Source organism: Ornithorhynchus anatinus, chromosome 2 (assembly GCF_004115215.2).
Source record: "Ornithorhynchus anatinus isolate Pmale09 chromosome 2, mOrnAna1.pri.v4, whole genome shotgun sequence".
In the NCBI taxonomy this organism is placed as follows: domain Eukaryota; kingdom Metazoa; phylum Chordata; class Mammalia; order Monotremata; family Ornithorhynchidae; genus Ornithorhynchus; species Ornithorhynchus anatinus.
The window spans coordinates 60,840,754-60,861,784 of NC_041729.1; the positions used below are offsets into that span (position 1 = coordinate 60,840,754).

General features: G+C 46.8%; 1 protein-coding gene across 1 annotated transcript; it reads left to right on the forward strand.

Moving 5' to 3' along the window:
* The first annotated feature begins 4,356 nt into the window (after nt 1-4,356).
* C2H16orf89 (chromosome 2 C16orf89 homolog) lies at nt 4,357-20,832 on the forward strand. Its single transcript, XM_001510466.5, has 8 exons — nt 4,357-4,578; nt 8,548-8,697; nt 9,693-9,843; nt 10,082-10,199; nt 16,163-16,298; nt 16,761-16,862; nt 18,461-18,547; nt 20,589-20,832. The coding sequence occupies exons 1-8, from the start codon at nt 4,401-4,403 to the stop codon at nt 20,735-20,737; spliced, it is 1,071 nt and encodes a 356-aa protein (XP_001510516.1). The 5' UTR covers nt 4,357-4,400; the 3' UTR covers nt 20,738-20,832.
* Nucleotides 20,833-21,031: the final 199 nt, after the last annotated feature.

Here is a 21,031-nt window from a genome sequence, read left to right on the forward strand (position 1 = left end):
TGTCTTTCAGCCCACACATTCAGTCAATCACCAAATCCTGCTAGTTCTACCTAGATAACATGTCCAGAATACACTCTTTCCTCTCATCCAAACTGCCACCCCTCTGGTCCAAGCACTGGTCATATCCCTGCTCAACTCCTGCATCAGCCTCCTTGCTGACCTCCCCACTGCCAGCCTCTCCCCTGTCCGGTCCATATTTCACTCTGCTGCCCAGGTCTCTTTCTAAAAAATTGTTTTGCTCATCTCTGCACTCCTCAAAACCAGCCAATCCTTCTATCAAGCAGACACTTCTCACCATCAGCTTTAAGTCCCTCACATCAGCTCTCCCCCTACTTCGTCAATCTCACTCCTCTCCCACTTCAACCCAGCCTGCACAGGTTGTTCCTCTAACACCAACCTACTCACTCTGCCTTCCTCACTGTTGTCTCTCTCACTTATGATAACCTGCTTATGCTCTCCCTTCTGCCTGGAACTCCCTCCCCATTTATGTGACAGGCCACAACACTTCACATCTTCAAAGCCCTACTAAAATCTCATCTCCTCCTGGAACTCTTCCCTGAACAATCTCTCAGGTCCCCAGTTTATACACTTGATTCCTCACCCCACAAGCCCTAAGCATTCACCTGACCCCTCTCCCCACAGTACTTTTGTTTGGATCTTTTAATTCGGTTGCTGCCCCTACCTGTAATTTATTTTAGTGTCTGTCTCCCCTGCTAGACTGTAAGCTTCTCGAGGGCAGGGTCATGCATACTAATTATACTGTACAGTGTTCTGCACAAAGTAGGCACTCAATAAATATGATTAATGAATACTGTACTCTCCCAAGCTGTTAGTTCAGTGCTCTGCACAGAGTAAACGCTCAAAAAAAATCTGATTACTCCTCCTCCTCCTATCACTAGGCCACATGAAGCCCCCAGTAAATCAATCAAATGGTTAAGTAGTCCGATGTGAAGATCATTTTTAAGAGCACTTTTTGAGATCACCCTTGCACTTGAATTTTCACCCTTTATTCACCCCTCCCTCAGCCCCACAGCACTTAGGCACATATCCATAATTTATTTATTCATATTATTGTCCGTCTTCCCTTCCAGACTGCAAGCTCGCTGCGTGTAGGGATGGTGTCTACCAACTCTGTCATATTGTGATATTGTACTCTCCCAAGCACTTAGTGCAGTTCTCTGCATACAGTAAGCATTGTAGAAATATGGTTGATTGACTAAGTCAGCTCAATTGTAGTAGCTTTTATACTCCAGATGAAGCTCTCTCCCAGACCCAAGGGGCCCTCATCCTGGCCTGTGAATGAGCCAGGTAGAAAGGAGGGAGGGATCATTCATTGCAAGGCTCATATCAAGGACTGGGTGGAACAGAAGGAAATAGGAACAGCACTGTGACCAGTTCCCACACCTATTGCAACCTTCTGACACAGCACAACAGAGCATTCCCTACCCACCAGTCAACAACTCCAGGACCCAACCAGAACACACCCACGATTGGCTCCTGATCACTGGCAGGCCATCCAGGGCCAGCCTACATCTCTTCCTGTGATGGGCCTTTAGGCTTGGACTCCATCTTCTATAGCCAAACTGCCATTTGCTCAAGGTAAGCACATCACGTACCCTGTCCCCCATCATTGTGCCCCCTGCCCAGATGTCTGCCTTATCGGGGAGCCTAGCCTGTTTGTCTCAGGACAGGATGGGGCTATTCCTCCCTTATCGAGATCTTGAGGCAGGATAGGGCTGTTCCTCCCAGGTTTATCAGTTCGGAAGCAGGAAGAGGTCTTCGCCCACCTGGACTCAATAATTAGGAAAGTAGGGCAGAGCTAAGGTGGGGGTCATCTGGAGTGAAAAATTACTGAGTTCTGCCAGACACTTCTATATAAATCAGCAGTGAGGAACAGCACTCTGTAGAGGGATGAGACCTCTGTCAGCTAGTCTAATGCCCTCCCCTAACCCAGAGGGTGTGATGCCCGCTCTTCTATGGCACCGCTAATAAGATGGGGAGCCTGGTTGGTTGGAGTTTTCTTGTAAGTAGACCCCACTTTTGAGGGGTCTGCATTTGTGCTGAATACACTTTTGACCCAGGTAAGTCTAAGTAAGCTCCGGAGGTGAGTCACACCATAATGTGTTGGACCTAGGCAAGGCCGAAGGCTCAGGCCATGTTGTAATTAATTTTGCTAAATGCGTTGGACCTAGGTGAGAATCCAGCCGTTAGGCCATGTTGCAATGAATTTTACTAGTATACTAGGTGATTTGGGGGGAGACTGCTTTTTGGGCCCTGGCTGTTTCTATCTTTCTGTGATTTTGCTTTGGCCTGGGTGTGAGTGGGACCAAATAAAGGAATCAGGATTCTTATTTTAATCACATTTTGGCTCATCCTGACTGGCTCCCAGCTCAGACCGGCAGGCCTTAGAGGGATCCCAGGTCTTATCGACCATTGACATCTTCCCACGTAGACCCAATAGCACAATCTTTGACCTGTGGTGGTGAAGGTGGTCACTGTTGGGTCTTAACACTGTATGCTGAAGCAGAGATGTATGTTGTGTTACATATATTGCATGACATAATGTAATGGCATTTTAGGGATACACTAAAAAATTTCTTTGTGGAAACCCAGGGAATCTAGAGCATCTAGCCGGTGGGATCCCTGACCCCCTCCTTTGCCCTAGAATTTCTGTGTTCCCCTCAACTCCCCTTCCAGGTCCCTATTAACACAGATCTGCTTCCAAGATGCGAGCCTCATCTGGAGTCGAGGTGGAGGAAGATCAGACATTAGGAAAACAAATAGCAGGCTTGGAACTGAAGAGAAGCAGCGTGGTCTAGTGGATAGAATCTGGGTCCGGGAGTCAGAAGGACCTGGGTTCTAATTCTGGCTCCACCACTTGTCTGCCGTGTGACCCTGGGCAAGTCACTTCACTTCTCTCTGCCTCAGTTACCTCATCTACAAAATGGAGTTGAAGACTGTGAGCCCCATATGAGACAAGGACTGTGTTTAACCTGATAAGCTTGTATCCACCCCAGCACTTAGTACAGTGTCTGGCACACAGTAAGTGCTTAAAAAATACCATAAAAAACCAACAAAAAAAGGTTTGATCAGTACCAGATAAAGGATGAGGCCGCTAAAAATGGACAAAAGGCCATATGACAAAGGTCCAGGAAGTCCAGGACAACCTCGTAGATGGAAACAGGGACAGAAGAGCAGGAGGGAGGGTGACAGCCTCAATGGGACCCATGTGTTAACCAAATCCAACCTGCCTAGTTCTTCTTATATCAAAGTACAATGAGAGGCCTAATTGGAAGCGAGTTGGATCCAAATAACTGGTACTAAATGACAGGTGAACTAGACTTTTCTTACTACTATTCAATTTTCAATTTTGTATAAGGGTGGCACACGGGGGCAAGCCCGGAGGGAAGCTTGTTGTGGACAGGGAACATGTCTACCAACTTTGTCATACTGTACTTTCCCAAGCAGTCAGTACAGTACTCTGCACATAGCAAACACTCAATCCAATCAGTTATCCTACCCCGCCTTGATTACTGTATTAACCGCCTTGCTGACTTCCCTGTCTTCTGTCTTTCCCCACTCCAGTCCATACTTCACTCTGCTGCCCATATCATTTTTCTACAAAAATGTTCAGGCCATGTTCTCCTCAAGAACCTCCAGTGGCTGCCCATCCACCTCCGCAACAAACAAAAACTCCTGATTCCGGCTTTAAAGCACTCTATCACCTTGCCCCCTCCTACCTCACCTTGCCACTCCCTTACTACATCCCAGCCTGCACACTTTTCTGATCTAATGCAAACCTCACTGTACCTTGATCTCATCTATCTCGCCACCAATCCCTAGCCCACGTCCTACCTCTGGCCTGCAACGCCCTCCTCCTCATAATCAACAGTTACTCCCCCCGCTTCAAAGCCTTATTGAAGGCACATCTCCTCCAAGAGGTCTTCCCTGACTAAGCCCTCCTTTCCTCTTCTCCCACAGCCTTCTGCATCACCTTGACTGGCTCCCTTTTTCACATCACCCCCTCCCAGCCCCACAATACATATACATTTCTGTAATTTATTTATTTATATCTGTCTCCCCCTCTTGACTGTAAGCTCGTTGTGGACAGGGAATGTGTCCATTTATTGTTGTATTGTACTCGCACAAATATTAGTAAAATGCTCCGCCCACAGTAAGCGCTCCATAAATACGATCGAATGAATGAATAAATACGTCTGACTGACTGATTGATTGAAGTTCTGCTCAGGGCACCTGAGTCCTCAACTGAGCCCTGGCTCATATATTTGTCAGTCAAAAGGCATATTTCTGGCTCCTCCTTTTGGCCAGTGAGAAGGCAAGAGGGAGGGGAATGCAGGAGCTACTATGACTCACTTCACGGAAGGAAGGACAGAAGAGCCATGGCTGTTTTAGGTTTGCTGCTCCTACTACTCCTATTTCTTCAGCAGCCAGAATGGATAGAGAGCAAGGATGACAGGGCTGTGATCCTTTCTGCCATGGAGAAAGCAACTGTCTTCATGAAGAAAAGACACAGGGAGCTCAACCTGGATGGAGTGTTGGGCTTTCGGATATTAGAAGGTATTTCTTCCTGTTCAACCAACTCACAGTCTGGTTGGGAATTGGAGTGGTTTCAGACTTTGGAGAGACTGTTTCTTTGAGATTAGGAGGGTACCAAATCCTATCTGACAGCTTGAATATTCTTTAAGCCTGAGGAGGGATGTGGGACTTAGTAGTGTGAACTTACTGCTCTCTAGCTTTGAGAGCATTATAGGAGGGATGTGGGTCTTGGGAGTGTGAATTTACTGCTTTCTAGTTTTGAGAGCATTATAGGAATTTAGGTTTTTCCAAAGATCCTCCGAAAGCACTGAATTTTAGCCCCTTCCTGTCAATTCAGGATTGGGGAGATTGGGAAGGAGGAAGGGGTTGGAGAGTTGGGAAGGAGCAAGGGTCTGGGGAAGGAAGGAAAGGGTTGGATAGTTGGGAAGGAAAAAGGGGTGGGGAAAGGAAGAGGGGGTCTGATTCAAATGAGAGTACCTCAAGGACTGCCAAGGACCCCAGGGGCAAATGGTTCCTGACGAAAAAGTGGATTTTCATTCTGGCCCCCGGCAAACCCTGTGCCATTCCCCCTCACCCTACCCTTCTCCTTCCCCCCGCCTCCCCAAACCTCAGGGCTCTGGTTTTGAGGGGCTGAGAAAAGGGCTAAGTATTTGTTCAGCTTTTGAAGAGAATGCTGAGCATGTTGGAGAATTGCCAAGCTAAACAGAAACAGTACTACCCTTAAGAAGCTCAAGGCTGCCCTTCCCCACAAGAGCACCACTACCCCTAAGGGTGAAAATTCCCCCATTGTGGTCTGGTCTGGTCCCCAGCCATTTCCAGGAGGTTATAATAATAACAAGACCATTTTTAAGCCCATATTATGTGCCTAAGCACTGAGCGTAGCACTGAAGTAAGAAGGAGGAAATCAGATCAGACACAGAACTGGGGCCCAATCTCTCTCCCACTGGGTAATTGGAGTTGTGCCCTTAATCTCATTCTTTATAGTAAGACTTCCTGGGGCAGGACCCTTCTTATATTCCAGAAAGTCCCAGGTAGACGCCAACCCCACTTCTCTCATTTCCCCTTCCTTCCCAGAACAGGTTTGTAGACAGTCCTCAGGTCAGAAGGACAGATTGGCACCCCGGAAATGGCCCATCACAGGCCACAGCCAGGAGCTGTAAAGTGACTAGTGGAAACTGAGGAAGGAAAAGCCTCATGGAACTTTCTAGAAATCAGTCTCTGTATTTCCTTCAACTGCTGAACCATTCCTCGGGAGTGTGGGAGGTGGAGGAGTTTCGGAGATCCATTCCTAGTTGCCACAAGTTACAAGGCCCAGGCCTTGAGCACTGGGCCTAACAAGTCCCAGAGAAGCAGCGTGGCTCACTGGAAAGAGCCGGGGCTTTGGAGTCAGAGGTCATGGGTTCAAACCCCGGCTCTGCCACTTGTCAGCTGTGTGACTTTGGGCGAGTCACTTAACTTCTCGGTGCCTCAGTTCCCTCATCTGTAAAATGGGGATGAAGACTGTGAGCCCCATGTGGGACAACCTGATTCCCCTGTGTCTACCCCAGCGCTTAGAACAGTGCTCGGCACATAGTAAGCGCTTAACAAATACCAACATTATTAAGTCCTGGACTGGCATCTGAGAAGCCTCTTTGACTTTTGGAGAGTCCAGCTTAATGCAACTCTCCACATGCATCCTCTAGGTCCTGCCTTTAGATGGTAGTTCCCAGATGGTGGTAGGGCTTTAGGACAGCACCTCATTTTCACGGTATCGAGGGGAGAGAGAGGCCCTCACTCAGATGTCTTTCTCTATGACTAGAAGGGGTTTCCCACCAGTCCCTGAATTTAGTGTGGGTGGACCATTAACTCACTGATTTTTCCATCTGGAGAAAAAAATTGCAACATTTCTGGAAACGGGGCCTTAGCTCCTCAGGACTCCTGCAGTGGGCCCTATTCTCTCCTTGACAGTCACAAGTAAGCTTGGTTTGGGTTCCTGTTTATATATGCTAGCCTCAGCTCTGACACTAGTATTTCTACTGTCCAGACACACCATTTGTGTTTAAGTGCTCACTATGTGCTGCCAGGCACTGTAACAATAATAATCATAATTGTGGTATTTGTTAAGTGCTTACTATGTGCTAGACACTGTACTAAGTGCTGTGGTAGATGCAAGATGCAGCATGGTGTAGTGGATAGAGCACGGGCCTGGGAGTCAGAAGGTCTTGTGTTCTAATCTCGGCTCCGCCACTTGTCTGCTGTGTGACCTTGAACATGTCACTTCTCTGTGCCTCAGTTATCTCATCTGTAAAATGGGAATTGAGACTGTGAGTTCCACATGGGACAAGGACTGTGTCCAACTCGATTTACTTGTATCCACCCCGGCGTTTAGTACAGTGCCTTGCACAGAGTAAGCCCTTTACAAATACCGTAATTATTATTTATTATTATTATTCAGATAACCAGGTTGGACACAGTCCCTATCTTACATGGGGTTCATATTTTTAATCCCCATTTTACAGATGAGGTAACTGAGGATCAGAGAAGAGAAGTGACTTGCCCAAGTTCACACAGCAGCTAAGTGGTAGAGCTGGGATTACAACCTAGGTCCTTCTGAATCCCAGGCCCGTGCTCTATCCACTGCGTCATACTGCTTCCCCAGCATGGTGTACTAGACCACACTGCTTCTCTACTTCTCAAGAGGTTCTCATGATCAATCAGTGGTATTTATCACGTGCTTTCTTGGTGCAGAGCACGATGCTAAGAACTTGAGAGAATACAATATAACACAGTTGGTACACATGTTCACTCCCCAACAAGAGCTCACAGTCTTGTCACATTAAAGTCTCTCACCCAAGACCACACCCTTCCTCATGACTTTGTGTTGACCTGAGCAAGTGCCAGTATCACTTGGGAAACAGAGTGGGAGATGGATTATCCACCAGACCCTAGCATTCCCCATCTTTAGGGGCCTCTTGAAAACCCATTTCATCCATTGAGGCAATCCCCAATTAAGCTTCACTTCCCAGGTGAGCCCCATCCAACAGCTCTCCATAGCTCTTAAATTTGAACACCTCAACGCTTACGCATCTTCTAGTCTTAGATTAATTGACACTTATCTATTTATCCTTCTATTCTTTTGTTATCAGCAGCTGTGGCATTTTATGAATGACCTATGTCTTCCTGCCTCCCCCATTAGACAGTAAGCTCCTTGACAGTAGGTGCTCACTGAAGATGATGGATTGACTGACTGACTAGCCCTGGGTCTATCACAGTCTGGGGTGGTGTTCTTCTTCCTACTTGGACTGTGAGCCCCATGTGGGACAGGGACAATCCCACCTGATTGACTTGTAGCTATCCCAAGCACTTATAACACTTCTAGACACATAGTAAGCTCTTACCATAAGGGAAGCCATGTGGCCTAGTGGAAAGAATAGAGTTGTCTGGGAGTCAGAAGGCCTTTGTTCTAATTCCAGTTCTGCCACTTGTCTGCTGAGTGAACTTGGTCAAATCACTTCATTTTCCTGTGTTTCAATTCCCTCATCTATAAAATGGGGATTCAATAGCTGTTCTCCCTCCTATTTAGACTGTGAGCCCCATGTGGGGCCTGATCATCTTTTCTCTACCCCAGTGCTCTTCATAGTGCCTGGCGCATAGTAAGCACTTAACAAATACCAGAATTATTACTACTATAAAAAAGACATCCATTTTCTCTCTCTCTCTCTCTCTCTCTCTGTCTCGGTTTCTCTCTGTCTCTGCCTCTGTCTCTCTCCCCTCTCTTTCTCATTTATGCACACTCCTCTCCAGCCAAGCACTTACATGTCAATGCTGTGGGGGGAACGCTGGAAATAGCTAGTGGAGAGAGCAGAAGCTCTTCTTGAGGAAACCCAAGAATCAGCCAGAGAGAGAAACCGAGCAACCAGGAGTGGTCAGAGCTCTTGGTTCTGAACCAAACCATAGGGGGAGGTGAGCCAGCAAACAGGCCATTCATAGTGCCATGGTGCTCTTCCCCAGCTCAGCTGAAAGGTGTCGAAGACAAGTGGGACCTGAACCCCGCCATGCAGTCTCTGAAACTACGAACAGAGAAGATCAGTACCAAACTGTCATCACTCATCACCTCGGCCATTTACTTCCTGGAACTGCAGGACTCCAACTACTTAAAAAGTAAGGTAGGGGGCCACTCGGGGCAGGGAAGGCTGAGCTCACCGGATGATGTCATCAAAGCCCGTTGATTCGTCTCGCAGTGAAACAGTGATATCTAAAGTCGGACCCCAGATCTGGAAATTCTTCTCCCCCCAACCTCCCCTTCGCACCAAACAGTCAAGCCCCCAGAGCTGAGTAAGATGAGCACCAAAGCCGAGATGAGCATCGTGGCTGCCGGGCCTAGTGCTCTGCCCTGGAAGAGGATGAGGGCGAGCACAAATTTTCCCGGCCCTAGTCTCCAGGGTTGTGGGAGGCAGAGGGTGCTTTTTGGCAAGGTTTGACACTGAGGAAACCACAGACTCAAACAGCCCTCCATCCTGCCCAAGGACCTGGGATTCATTCATTCATTTATTCAATCATATTTGTTGAGTGCTTACTGTGTGCAGAGCACTGAATTAAGCACTTGGAAAGTACAATTCTGCAATTGGGGAGTGAGGGAGGGAAACGGACTCAAAGGGCTCTCAGTTGAAATGAAGATAATAATAATAACAATTGTGATATTTGCTAAGAGCTTACTATGTGCCAAGCACTGTTCTAAGCACTGGGGAAGATGCCAGGTAATCAGGTTGTCCCATATGGGGCTCACACTTTTAATCCCCATTTTGCAGATGAGGTAACTGAGGCACAGAGAAGTGAAGTGACTTGCTCAAGGTCACCCGGCAGACAAGTGGCGGAGCTGGGATTAGAACCCATGTCCTCTGACTCTCAAGCCAGGGCTCTTTCCACTAAACCACCCCACTTCTCTTAACAAGATTCTCTTGTCTCTCTTGACAAGATACAGCCCCAACTGCAAACATCATTCACTCACTGTTGGCCAAGAGATGCTCCTCCAAGAGGCTTATGAGGCTCCAGATGCTCAGGGAGCTGAGAACTCTTGGCAACCCTGAAGCAGGGGCTGAACAAGGTGACCCTTTGCCTTTCTGTCACTGGCCAATTCTACCCTTCCGCTTTGTCAGAATTCAATCAGACTCTCCAGTCGGGGTTTTGGAAGCTCTCTCACTCTTGGGATCACACGAATATCACCACGGTGGACAACTACTTGAAGAAGTCAGACTCTTTTTCAGAGGAGCTGAGTGATTCGTGCATGTCTTTTTTGCTGGGAACGTGGTGAGTGTGATTGTCTTTTCCTCCCTTGCTGGTCATGGCAAGGCTAAGTGCCCTGCCCTGACATGCCTTGCCCCATCCCACCTTGACCATCTCTTCTATTCTAGCCCTTCTGACATGATTTCATTTCCATACACCCTTTCTTGCTTTTGCTCTGCCTTGAGGGACCAGGCCACCAGTTTGTTCCGTTCCCATCCATGGTTTTTCCTCCCATAACTACCCTGAAATATCTGCTCCCCAGGCAGGAGGATGGCAAGCCCTGCATCGTCACTGACACTTGCAGGGACCTTATGACCCAACCTGGCACCCAGGGCTATATGTTGTCTCACCAGCTCCTCTACTTTATGTTGGCTGAAATGGTGAGTATTAAATCCAGGGCCTTGGAATTTCCTTGGGGGCCTGGTGGGTGGGACCAGCTAGGAGGAATACAAGTGGGTGGATCTGGAAACTTAATGCTCACAGAACAGGCTGGCAATTCACACTCCCTGTGGCTGCACAACCATTTGTTCCCCCATTTACTTTCCACGTTTTCAGTGCATGTCACTTCACCCTGATCCACTCCCCTCTCTCATCTCATTCATTCAATAGTATTTACTGAGCGCTTACTATGTGCAGAGCACTGCACTAAGCACTTGGAATGTACAATTCGGCAACAGATAAAGACAATCCCTGCCCAATAACAGGCTCACAGAATCGGGGGAGACAGACAGCACAGCAAAACAGAATGAAACAAAAACAAGACAACATAATCACGATAAATAGAATCAAGGGGATGTACACCTCATTAATGAAATAAATAGGGTAATAAATAATATATACAAATGGGCACAGTGCTGAGGGGAGGAGCAGAGGGTGGGGTGGGAAGAGGAGGGGGAGCAGGAGGAAAGGGGGCTCAGCCGAGGGGAAGTGAAGGGGGAAGGGGAAGAGCAGAGGGTGGAGGGGGAGGAGAGGGAAAAGGGGGGAGCTCAGTCTGGGAAGACCTCTTGGAGGAGGTGAACTCTCAGAAGGGCTTTAAGAGAGGAAGAGAGTTAGTTTGGCGGACGTGAGGAGGGAGGGCATTCCAGGACAGAAGAAGGACATGGGCCAGGGGTCGACAGCAAGATAGGCGTGAACGGGGGACCGTGAAGAGGTGAGCGGCAGAGGAGTGGAGTGTACAGGGTGGGCAGTAGAAAGAGAGAAGGGAGGTGAGGTAGGAGGGGGCAAGGTGATGGAGAGCTTTGAAGCCGAGAGTGAGGAGTTTATTTCGTGCGGAGGTTGATAGGCAACCCCAATTCCCTTCACAGCTTGAGGCTTAAATATATTGCAAACTTTTCTGAAATCACATCTCATCCAGGAGGCCTTCCTTGATTGATCTTTCACCTTCCTATCCTATATCTCCTTCCAAACAATACTTCAGCACCCTCACATCAGCCAATCAATCAGTGGTATTTATTAACCACTTATTGTGGGCAGGGCTCTGTACTAGTGATTAGAGCTCAGGCCTGAGAGTCAGAAGGTCATGGGTTCTAATTCTGCCCCTGCCATTTGTCTGCTGTGTGACCTTGGGCAAGTCAGTTGTCTTCTCTGTCCCTCAGTTATCTCATCTGTAAAATGGGGGTTGAGACTGTGAGCCCCACATGGGACAGGGACTGTATCCAACTCAATTTGCTTGTATCCACCTTAGCGCTTACTAAGTGCCTACAAAGTGCTAAAAACATCATCTTTATTATTATTATTACTACAACACGAGTTGGTAGATATATTCCCTGCCCATGATGAGCTGACAGTTTAGACATTAATATAAATAAATAATTTATGGGTGTGTACATAAGAGCTGTGGGGCTGAGGGTGGGGTGAAAACCCAACGCTCACTGAGTACAGATTCAAGTGCATAGAAGCCACGGAGGGGAGAGGGAGCCAGGGAAAACAGGGTTTAATCAGAGAAGGATCTTGGAGGAGATGTGATTTTAATAAGGCTTTGAAGGCGGGGAGAGAGGTGGTCTGGCATACATGGACAGGGAGGGAGTTTCAGGCTAGAGGGAGGACATGGGAAAGGGTCATCAGTAAGACAGACAAGATCAGGGCACAGTGAGTAAATGGACCTTAGAGGAGTGAAATGTGCGGGCTGGGCTGTAGTAGGAAATCAGTGAGGTCAGTTAGGAGGAGGGGAGCTAATTTAATGCTTTAAAGCCAATGATATGGTGTTTCTGTTTGACTGGAGGTTCTTGAGGAGTGGGGAGATGTGGACTGAACAGTTTTTTAGGAAAATGACCCAGGCAGCAGAGTGAAGTATAGACTGGAGTGAGGCGGGGATTTCAGTGAGGCAGCAGATTCAGTAGTCAAGGCAAGATAGGATAAGTGCTTGGATACTCACCACCCTCCCACCCCCTCAACTCATCACTGCACTTATGTGCACATCTTTACACTTTATCACATCCTCCTATCTGTAATCTATCAGAGTGTCTGTCTCCCATGCTGGATTGTAACTCCTTGAGAACAAAGATCTTGTCTCCAAATCCTTCAGTATTCTCCCAAGTACTGAGTGCTCTGCACAGAGTAGGCCCTCAATAATACTGCTCATTAATTGACTGATTGACTGATTAGTCCTTGGTCCCTCTCTGTCTGGATCAGGTACCAAGCCTTGAGTTGGAGTTCTCAGTCAGCTCCCCAGTTCATTTGAGCCTTTGACTCCATTTCCCATCCATAGGACCTGGTCATGGGAAGAGAGGGAAGGAGTCCCTGAACTTCTTTCCTCAGACTTTTCTAAAACCTTACTAGCTTTAGCTATTTAACTTTGGCTTTACTGACGCTGTCCTCTCCTGGTCTCCTCCTTTCTTGGGCTCTTTCTCTGGCTCCTCCTCTGTACCCTACCTCATAACTGTGGGAATCCCTCCAGATTCAGTTCTTGTTCCCCTTCTACTCTCCACCTATACCCTCTCACTTGGAGAACCCATTGGTCCCACCACTTCAGCTACCGTTGCTATGCAGATGATTTCCAAATCTCCCTCTCCAGCCCTGAACTTTCTCCTTCCCTCCAGTCTCACATGTCCCTCAGTTGCATTTATTTAGCACTTAAAGTGTGTAGAGCATTGTACTGAGTGCTTAGGAGAGTTATAACAGAGTTGGTGGACACATTCCTGTCCACAACAAGCTTACAGTCTAGAGGGGGTACGCATTTCCTCCCGCCTTCAGTACATCTCCACTTGGATAACACTCCAACACCTCAAATTTAATGTGACCAAAACGGGACTCCTCACCTTCCCACCTAAACCCTGTCATCCACTCACGGACTTTCCCATCACTGCAGACAGAACTAACATCCTCCCTCTCTCACAAGTCCGTAACCTTGACATTATCCTCAACTCATCTCTCTTAATCCACCCACATAGTCAGTTTTCCACTAAATCCTATCAGTTCTACCTTCACATCTCTAGAATCCACCCCTTCTCTCTATCCAAGTGGCTACCACACTGATCCAAACATTTATCCCTCAGTGACTACCCTCCTCACTGGCCTCCCTACCTCTTGTCTCTCTCCTCTCCAATCCATATTTAATTCTGCTCCCTGCATCATTTTTCTAAAAAGACATTCAGTCCACATCTTCCCATTCCTCAGAAACCTCCACTGGTTGCCAGTCCATCTCCACATCAAACAGAAACTCCTCACCTTTGGCATTAAGGCATGCAATCAGCGGCCTCCCATCCCGGCTCCTTCTCTCCCCCAGCCTTAAGGGTCTCTCACTACAACTCAGCCTACACGCTTTGCTCTTTTAATGTCAATCTACTTACTGAACCTCAACCTTGTCTTTTTCAACACCCATCCTTTGTACATGTCTACCCTCTGACCTGGAACTTCCTCCCTCTTTATATCTGCCATACCACACTCTCATTTCTTTAAAAACTCTCCTAAAAATCATTCCTCCTCCAAGAAACCTTCCCTGATTAAACCCTCATTTCCCCTATTTTCTCTCCCTTCTGTGTCACCTATGCACTTATGGCAATTCCCCTTAAACATTTTGATAATCTCCCCACAGCATTTATGTACATAACTCTATGTTCTGCCATTTCCCCTCTCTGTAATTAATTTTAGTGAATTACACACAGTAAGGAGGATCAGTGTGGCCTAGTGGAAAGAACATGAGATTGGGAGTCATGTGACCAGGGTTCTAATTTGGGCTCCTCTAGTTGCCTGCTGTGTGATCTTGGACAAGTCAGTTACCTTCCCTGTGCCTTACTTTTCTCATCTGTAAAATGGGGATTCAATGCCTGTTCTTCCTCCTATTAGACTCTTAGTCCCATGTGGGGCAGGGACTGTGTCTTTCCTGATCAACTTGTATATACCCTAGCACTTACAACAGTATTTGACATATATTTAGCACTTAACACCTCTCTCGGGACCTCACTATGGGAGGGAGAGTCGAGCAGAGGCAAACCCATTCCATTCCTAGCTTGGCCAGTGGCTAGCGATTGGGAGTCAATATGCTACAAGACAAAACTCACCTGTGCTGGGCAGCAGAGACATGGGAGAGAGCTGAGGGTGGAGACTCAAGGTTACTGAGTAGAAGGAGGCAATAGTAAACCACTTTGGGATTTTTACCAAGAAAACTCTAGGGATACATTACTAGAACGATTGCAGATGGAGGTGGGGTGTTCCGGAAGAGATGTGTTCTTGGATTTGCTATGGGTCAGAGATGCTCGACAGCATAAGACAAGAAAAGCACTGAACAAATGCCAAATAGCCCCTATGGATGCACTTGGATTTGCATCCTTAATTACATCAGCCTCAGCCCTACAGAATTTACGTAAACATATGTAATTTATTGATATTATGGCCTCCTCACTAATAATAATAGTATTTGTTGAGCACTTACTATGTGCCAAGAACTGCTCTAAGCACTAGGGGGTACACAAAGTTATCAGGTCAGATATGGTCCCTATCCCACCTGGGGCTCACAATCTAGGTAGGAGGGAGTAGGATTTAATTCCCATTTTACAGATGAGGAAACCGAGGAACAGAAAATAATAATAATGATAATAATGATGGTGTTTGTTAAGAGCTTACTATGTGCCAGCCACTGTACTAAGCGCTGGGGTGGATACAAGTAAATCCAGTTAGGCACATAGTGCTCACAGTCTCAATCCCCATTTTACAGATGAGGTAATGGAGGCACAGAGAAGTGAAGTGACTTGCTCAAGGTCACATGGCAGACAGGTGGTGGAGTTGGGATTAGAATCCATGGCCTTCTGACTCCCAGGCCCGTGCTCTACCCACTATGCCATGATTAACTTGCCCAAAGTCACACAGCAGATGAGTGGTGGAGCTGGGATTAGAACCTAGGTTCTTCTGACTCCTAGGCCCATGCTACTAAGCCACATTCTTTCCCTTTTCTAGACTGGAAACTCTATGGATACACTACCAGAACGATTGCAGATGAAGGTGGGGTGTTCTGGGAGAGAGGTGTTCATGGAGTAGTTATAGGCTGGAAATGACTCGACTGCATAAGACAAGACAAAGCTCCCTGTGGGCAGGGAATGTGTCTACCAACTCTATCAACTCTGAGAAGCAGTGTGGCTTAGTGGATAGAACATGGGCCTGGGAGTCAGAAGGTGATGGGTTCTAATTCTGGCTCTGCCATATGTCTGCTGTGTGACCTTCACTTCTCTAGGCCTCAATTACATCATCTGTAAAACGGGGATGAAGAGTGTGAGCCCTGTGTGGGATAGGAACTGTGCCCAACCTGATTATCTTGTATCTATCCCAGCACTTAGAACAGTGCTTGGTACATAGTAAGTGTTTAACAAGTCCCATAATTATTATATATCGTACTCTCCCAAGCACAAAGTACAGTGCATTCAATAAAGATGATTGATAAATTGACTGATTGAACTTCCATAACGATAACAACAACAATAATAATAATTGATTGATTGCCTGACCCTCCAGTGGAGTTATGTGAGCTTGTCTGTTAGCTAAGGGTCACTCTCCAAACCTTGTTGGGAAGAACCTTGGAAACTCATGTGAGAAGAAGGGACGGAAGCTCTTCTTTGGTAACATATGGAAAGAAGCAGTGGAGAGTTGGTGTCATCTCAGTGTGGCTCACAGAGGTGGCCCCTCATTATTTCCAGAAAAGGGAGCGAGCTATTTACTTGGAACGGTGGCAGGACTGAAGTTAGGAAGCCCAAACACAAATTACAAATTGGGAGACGTCTTGCTGGACGCGTCCTGGCAAAAGGACTTATTCAAACTCAGTGACAACGTATATGCAGGCTTTCCTTGTAACAACTCCGAATTACTCCTCTCCCTAGAGGCTAAAGTATGCATTTCCTGGTTTTCTTATCCCTAGAAAGGCTGCTCAGATGACCTGTTCCTCAGTGGCCAATATTACAAGAACAATTTATGTGCAAACATGATGAAAGTGAACTTGGCTATTGAAAATGCTGGATTCCAGGTTCCTGATCGTGATCTCTTCATGGAAAATAGTATGAAACCATCTCTTTGTCTCCAGAAAAGTCTACATCACCTGTTTCAGGTCCCATGCACGTGTGCCTACATACACCTTCTTTATGGCCCAGCCTTCTTTACTTGACCAGGCTCCTCAAAATACTTATCAATCCTTAGAAATTGAGAGCCTTCCGGGTATGGGATAGAATTAATACTCTGAGTTAAAATTTCTACAGGGTCCTTCCTCAAATATAAATGCCCAAAACACGCATTCATCAGTAATCCAAAACTCATTTTGAGTTAAATGAGGCAGAACCCAGAAGCCCCACACTGCTCTACTCAGCCCAGTCCACCCTAGGGATTCTGGAGGTCAAGCTCTCGAGTCTCTGACCAGGGAGGCTGCCAAAGGTAGAAGGAGGGGTGGGGAAAGAGAAGGAGAATCACAAGGTTTGTACAAGGCATTGGGAAACAAGCTAATCTGCTCTGTACTTGTCCTTCAGTTATGTTTTGTGGTATCTGTGGCTTCTCCGATTTCTACAAGCCCCACTGGCTAGAGATCATCCTCACCTGGCAGAGACCGGAAGGATGCTTCGGGAAACCCCGTGAGTAAAGCTTCCATCACTGGCAGCAGGTGAGGTGGAGCTGCCCCCTGCGGAGGACACAGAGGGAAGAAGAACTCCCTTCATGTCCCTGAAGACAAACCTAAGTCTGGGGGATGAAGCTAGCTGTGGAATTTGAGGAATGTGATGGGCAATAGAAGAACATTCCAAACCATGGGGAAGGATGCAGAGAGGTGGGAGAAGAGAGAGACCTCAGCAGATTACTAAGAAGTTAGAGAGTAGCTTGCTGAGAAAGAATTCCATGGGAAGGAATCAGGAACTACTGAATCTCTAGTGAAAATTTGGGTGAGGAATTGGGAAGGTCACTCAAGCAAGGCCCAGGTAGAGAAAATGGAGGAAGAAAACTTTAGAGCTTGCTAGAAGTTGCTAGAATGACCCCCTTCCTGAGGACAGGTTAATTTAATTAAGCACCAGGAATGTCTCCACCCAACCAAATAAAGGGTAGGATTAGAAAAAGAGCATGGGGCTAGTTAATTGGAGGAAGAACCCCTCCACCATTTTGAATTGAGATTTGGGAAACAATTTCAGAGGGACAGGTTGCAAGAGAAAGGTTCTCCATTTTGGGACCAAGAGTTAGGTTTCCAGAGGAACCAGGTTCCTAACCCTGAGAAGTAGCATGGTACATGGAAAGACCACAGGCCTGGGAGTCAAAGGATCTGGGTTCTAATTTGATACTGCCACTTACCCTCTGTGTGACCTTGATCAAGTCACTTAATTTCTCTCGGCTTCAGTTCCCTCATCTGCAAAATGGGGATTCAGTGCCTATTCTCCCTCTTACTTAGACTGTGAGCCCATGTGGGACTTGATTATCTTGTATCTCCCCCAGCGTTCAGTTCAGGGCTTGGTGGATAGTAAACACTTAACACATACCTCAGTCATTACCCCCGAGTGGGAGAAACGATTGTTTGGATTGGCAGCAGTTCAACCCTGGCATCCAGAAAGCCTGAAGGGAGGATCTGGATGGGGTACAGAAAAACTTCGGAGGCCCAGAGAGAAGAGAGGGGGAATGTGCACCAGGACAATCCCAGGAAACTGGAAAGGGGAAGTGTTAGAGGAAAGGGAAAGGTGTTTGGGATCCAAATTCTGTTCTCTCTTTTACCTAAGGAACTTGTTAAATGTCCTTCCAATTTATTGATGAAAAAAAACCACTTAGTGCTTTGGGTCTGCCTTTGGTGGGCAAAGACAGCTTGTAGCTGGGGAGACACCTTTTGTGGGGAGCTAAGGGCAAGAGGGAGATAAGACACCTTTGAGCTTCCTGGAACCACAATTGGGAGTGGGGAGCACTGCCATGACTGGAACCAAATGACTCTCTTGCTCTTTGAGGGTGTTGATTTGAGAGACTAAGGGTGGTGGAAACTATCAAGAAGGAGTGCAGCAGTGGGGTTCATGGTAGGAAACTGGATTCTTGTCCATCCCTGGAGGGAGAAACCCAAAGGCTTTAGGGTCCTTTGGACATTATAGGATGTCCCGGGCCTTCTAAGTAGCTCTAAGGGCTATTTGGACAGGATGAAGGGCTAAGGAGACCCTGGGATGTCCCAGGAATTTTTCTTTAATTACACTTCCCTATTTCCTCTCATCAGATATGAATTCAAGTCCAATAACCACAGTTGGTCGGAATGAACAGCAATTTTTAAGAAGAGTTAAGAGACGAGATAAAGGATTTGCAGGTAAAAGCAGTGAAAATACATAGCGTTCCCAGTATATATGGAAGATACATCAATCAGTGGTATTTACTGAGCATTTATGGTGTGCAGAACACTGTACTAAACTCTTACATATGCATGGGAAACTGCAGCCACAGAAAATTGAGGACTGAAAGCGGCTTTCCCTCAGGATCAGGTCCTGCACGCTACTGTTCTTTAGTTCCATGACCTCTCTCCCCATCCCTCTGCTAGAATGACCCACTTCTTGAGGCCAGGTTAAGTACCAGGAATTTATTAGGTGCCTCCACCTAGAATCCAGTCAAATAAAAGGAAGGATTAGGAAACGAGGATGGAGCTAGTTAACTGGGGGGAAGAACCTTCTCTGCCATTTTGAATTGAGATTTGGGAGGCAATCTGGAAGGAACGAGAGGTTGAAGGCTATTGTCCTTGAGTTCCATGACCTCTCCCCCATCCCTCTGTTCGCCACACCCCTTTTCTCTCTCTTGCCACCATCCCAAACCTCCCATCCTCAGCATCACACCCCATGGGCTCACTCCCATCCAATCCATCCCCAACTCTTGTGCCAGCCTCTCTCCTACCTCTGTGCTCACCACAATCCCCTCTGAAAACTTCTATTGTATATTTCCAAGTGTTTAGTATAATGTTCTCACATTGTAGGTACTCAATACTGAAAAGGATAATGATCTCAGAAATAATGGACCTGGCAGTCAGAAAGACCCAGGTTCTAAACTTGTCTCTATCACTTGTCTGCTGTATGATCTCAGGCAAGTCACTTAGCTTCTCTGGGCCGCAGTTATCTCAGCCATAAAATGGGAATTAAAACTGTGAGCCCTATGGGGGACATGGACTGTATCTAACCTGATGTACCCCAGCACTTAGTTCAGTGTCTGGCGCATAGTAAGTGCTTAGCATATACCATGAAAAAAATAATCTATTATTGACAATCAACAATAATAATGTTTGTAAATTATCCTGGGCTTTTATTGCTCAACCTATTCAGGCCAGGGGCCTGCTCTTAGGCCATTGTCTTGCCAACAGATGAACAGAAGAAGCAGAAAGAGGGGAAATTCAATTTTGTTACTCTAGAAAAAGATTTTGTAGGTTGTGTTGAACTATTGTGAGACTTTGCAATTAGCTATTTTAGCTATATAAGCAGGTATTAAGTATTCACTTGGTGCGGTGCATTGTGCTAAGAACTTGGGAAGTACAAACAAAAGAAGGGACATGCTCCCTGCCCACATGGAGTTTACATGCTGACTGTTGGATTTCATTTATATAAACTACCCTAGCCATCACTTCCAAGGGTAAATGTGAGCTGACTGGACAGATGCCTCTCCTCAATTGTCAATTGTCAATTGTCAAGAAGCCATATGTGACATTCAGGTCTCCCAGAAAAGCCTATTCCCAGAAAAGCCGTGCAGTGTGGTCTAGTGGAAAGATAATGGGGCTGGAAGTTAGAGGAACCTGGGTTCTAATGCTGGCTCCACCACGTGTCTGCCATGTGACCTTGGGCAAATCACTTCACTTCTCTGGGCCTCAATTACCTCATCTGTAAAATGGGGATTAAGACTGCGAGCCCCATGTGGGATATGGTCTTTGTCCAATCTGATTATCTTGCATCTACCCCAGTACAGGGCCTGACATATAGTAAGTGCTTAACAAATACCATTAAAAAATATTCAGGGCAGTTCTTCCCATCTGACTGATGGGAACAGAAGTCAATTGGGTGGTTGAAATGCAATGAGCACAGCTCCTTTTGGCAGAGAAACAGAACTGGAAATTAGGTGGCTTGGGTTCTTTTTATGCTTGCTCTAATCCTGATGCACTCACCATCTATTTGAGGGGGCCAGCCCCAAACCCTCAGTAAAAGGGCAGGGGAAAATCATGAGCCCCTGCTTCTCTCACAAGGTGATGTCCAAGCAATGAATGAGATAACGTGTGCACACTGCAAGGTTGGGCAATCCTAGTTTAATCCAAGGGATTGTTAAATGTCCTGCCAGGACACCTGGTAGGCAGCCGCCTTAACAGATTCTCTTCTTCTCAGATGGCTGTTCCTCCCACAACACAGCTGTGGCAGTTGGGGCCTTGGGGGGCTTCCTCTACCACCTTGCGGACCCCTCACATGCTGGCACTGAGCCCAGCGAGAGCTTCACACCGAGCGGACAGCAACTGAAGAGAAGCAGCACAGCCTAGTAAGAAACAGCGTGAACTATTTGAAGGAGCCCGGGCCTGGGAGTCAGAGGATCTGGGTTCTGATCCCTGCTCAGCCACTTATCCATTGAATGACCTTGGGCAAATCATTTTACCTCTCTGGGCCTCAGTTTCCTTATCTGTTAAATAGCAGTTCAACACCTATTCTCCTGCCTACTTAGACTGCAAGCCCTGTGTGGAACAGGGACTGTATCTGACCTGATTATCTTGTATCCACCCCAGTGCTTAGCATAGTGATTGCTCATAATAAGCACTTAACACATATAATAATAATAG

What these genes read in the sequence shown, in the direction of transcription:
- C2H16orf89 (XM_001510466.5), top strand. Translation starts at nt 4,401, where the DNA reads ATGGCTGTTTTAGGTTTGCTGCTCCTACTACTCCTATTTCTTCAGCAG. An exon ending in GGACTCCAACTACTTAAAAA is followed by an intron (nt 8,698 to 9,692) that starts GTAAGGTAGGGG and finishes CCGCTTTGTCAG; the next exon opens with AATTCAATCAGACTCTCCAG. An exon ending in TGATCTCTTCATGGAAAATA is followed by an intron (nt 16,299 to 16,760) that starts GTATGAAACCAT and finishes CTTGTCCTTCAG; the next exon opens with TTATGTTTTGTGGTATCTGT.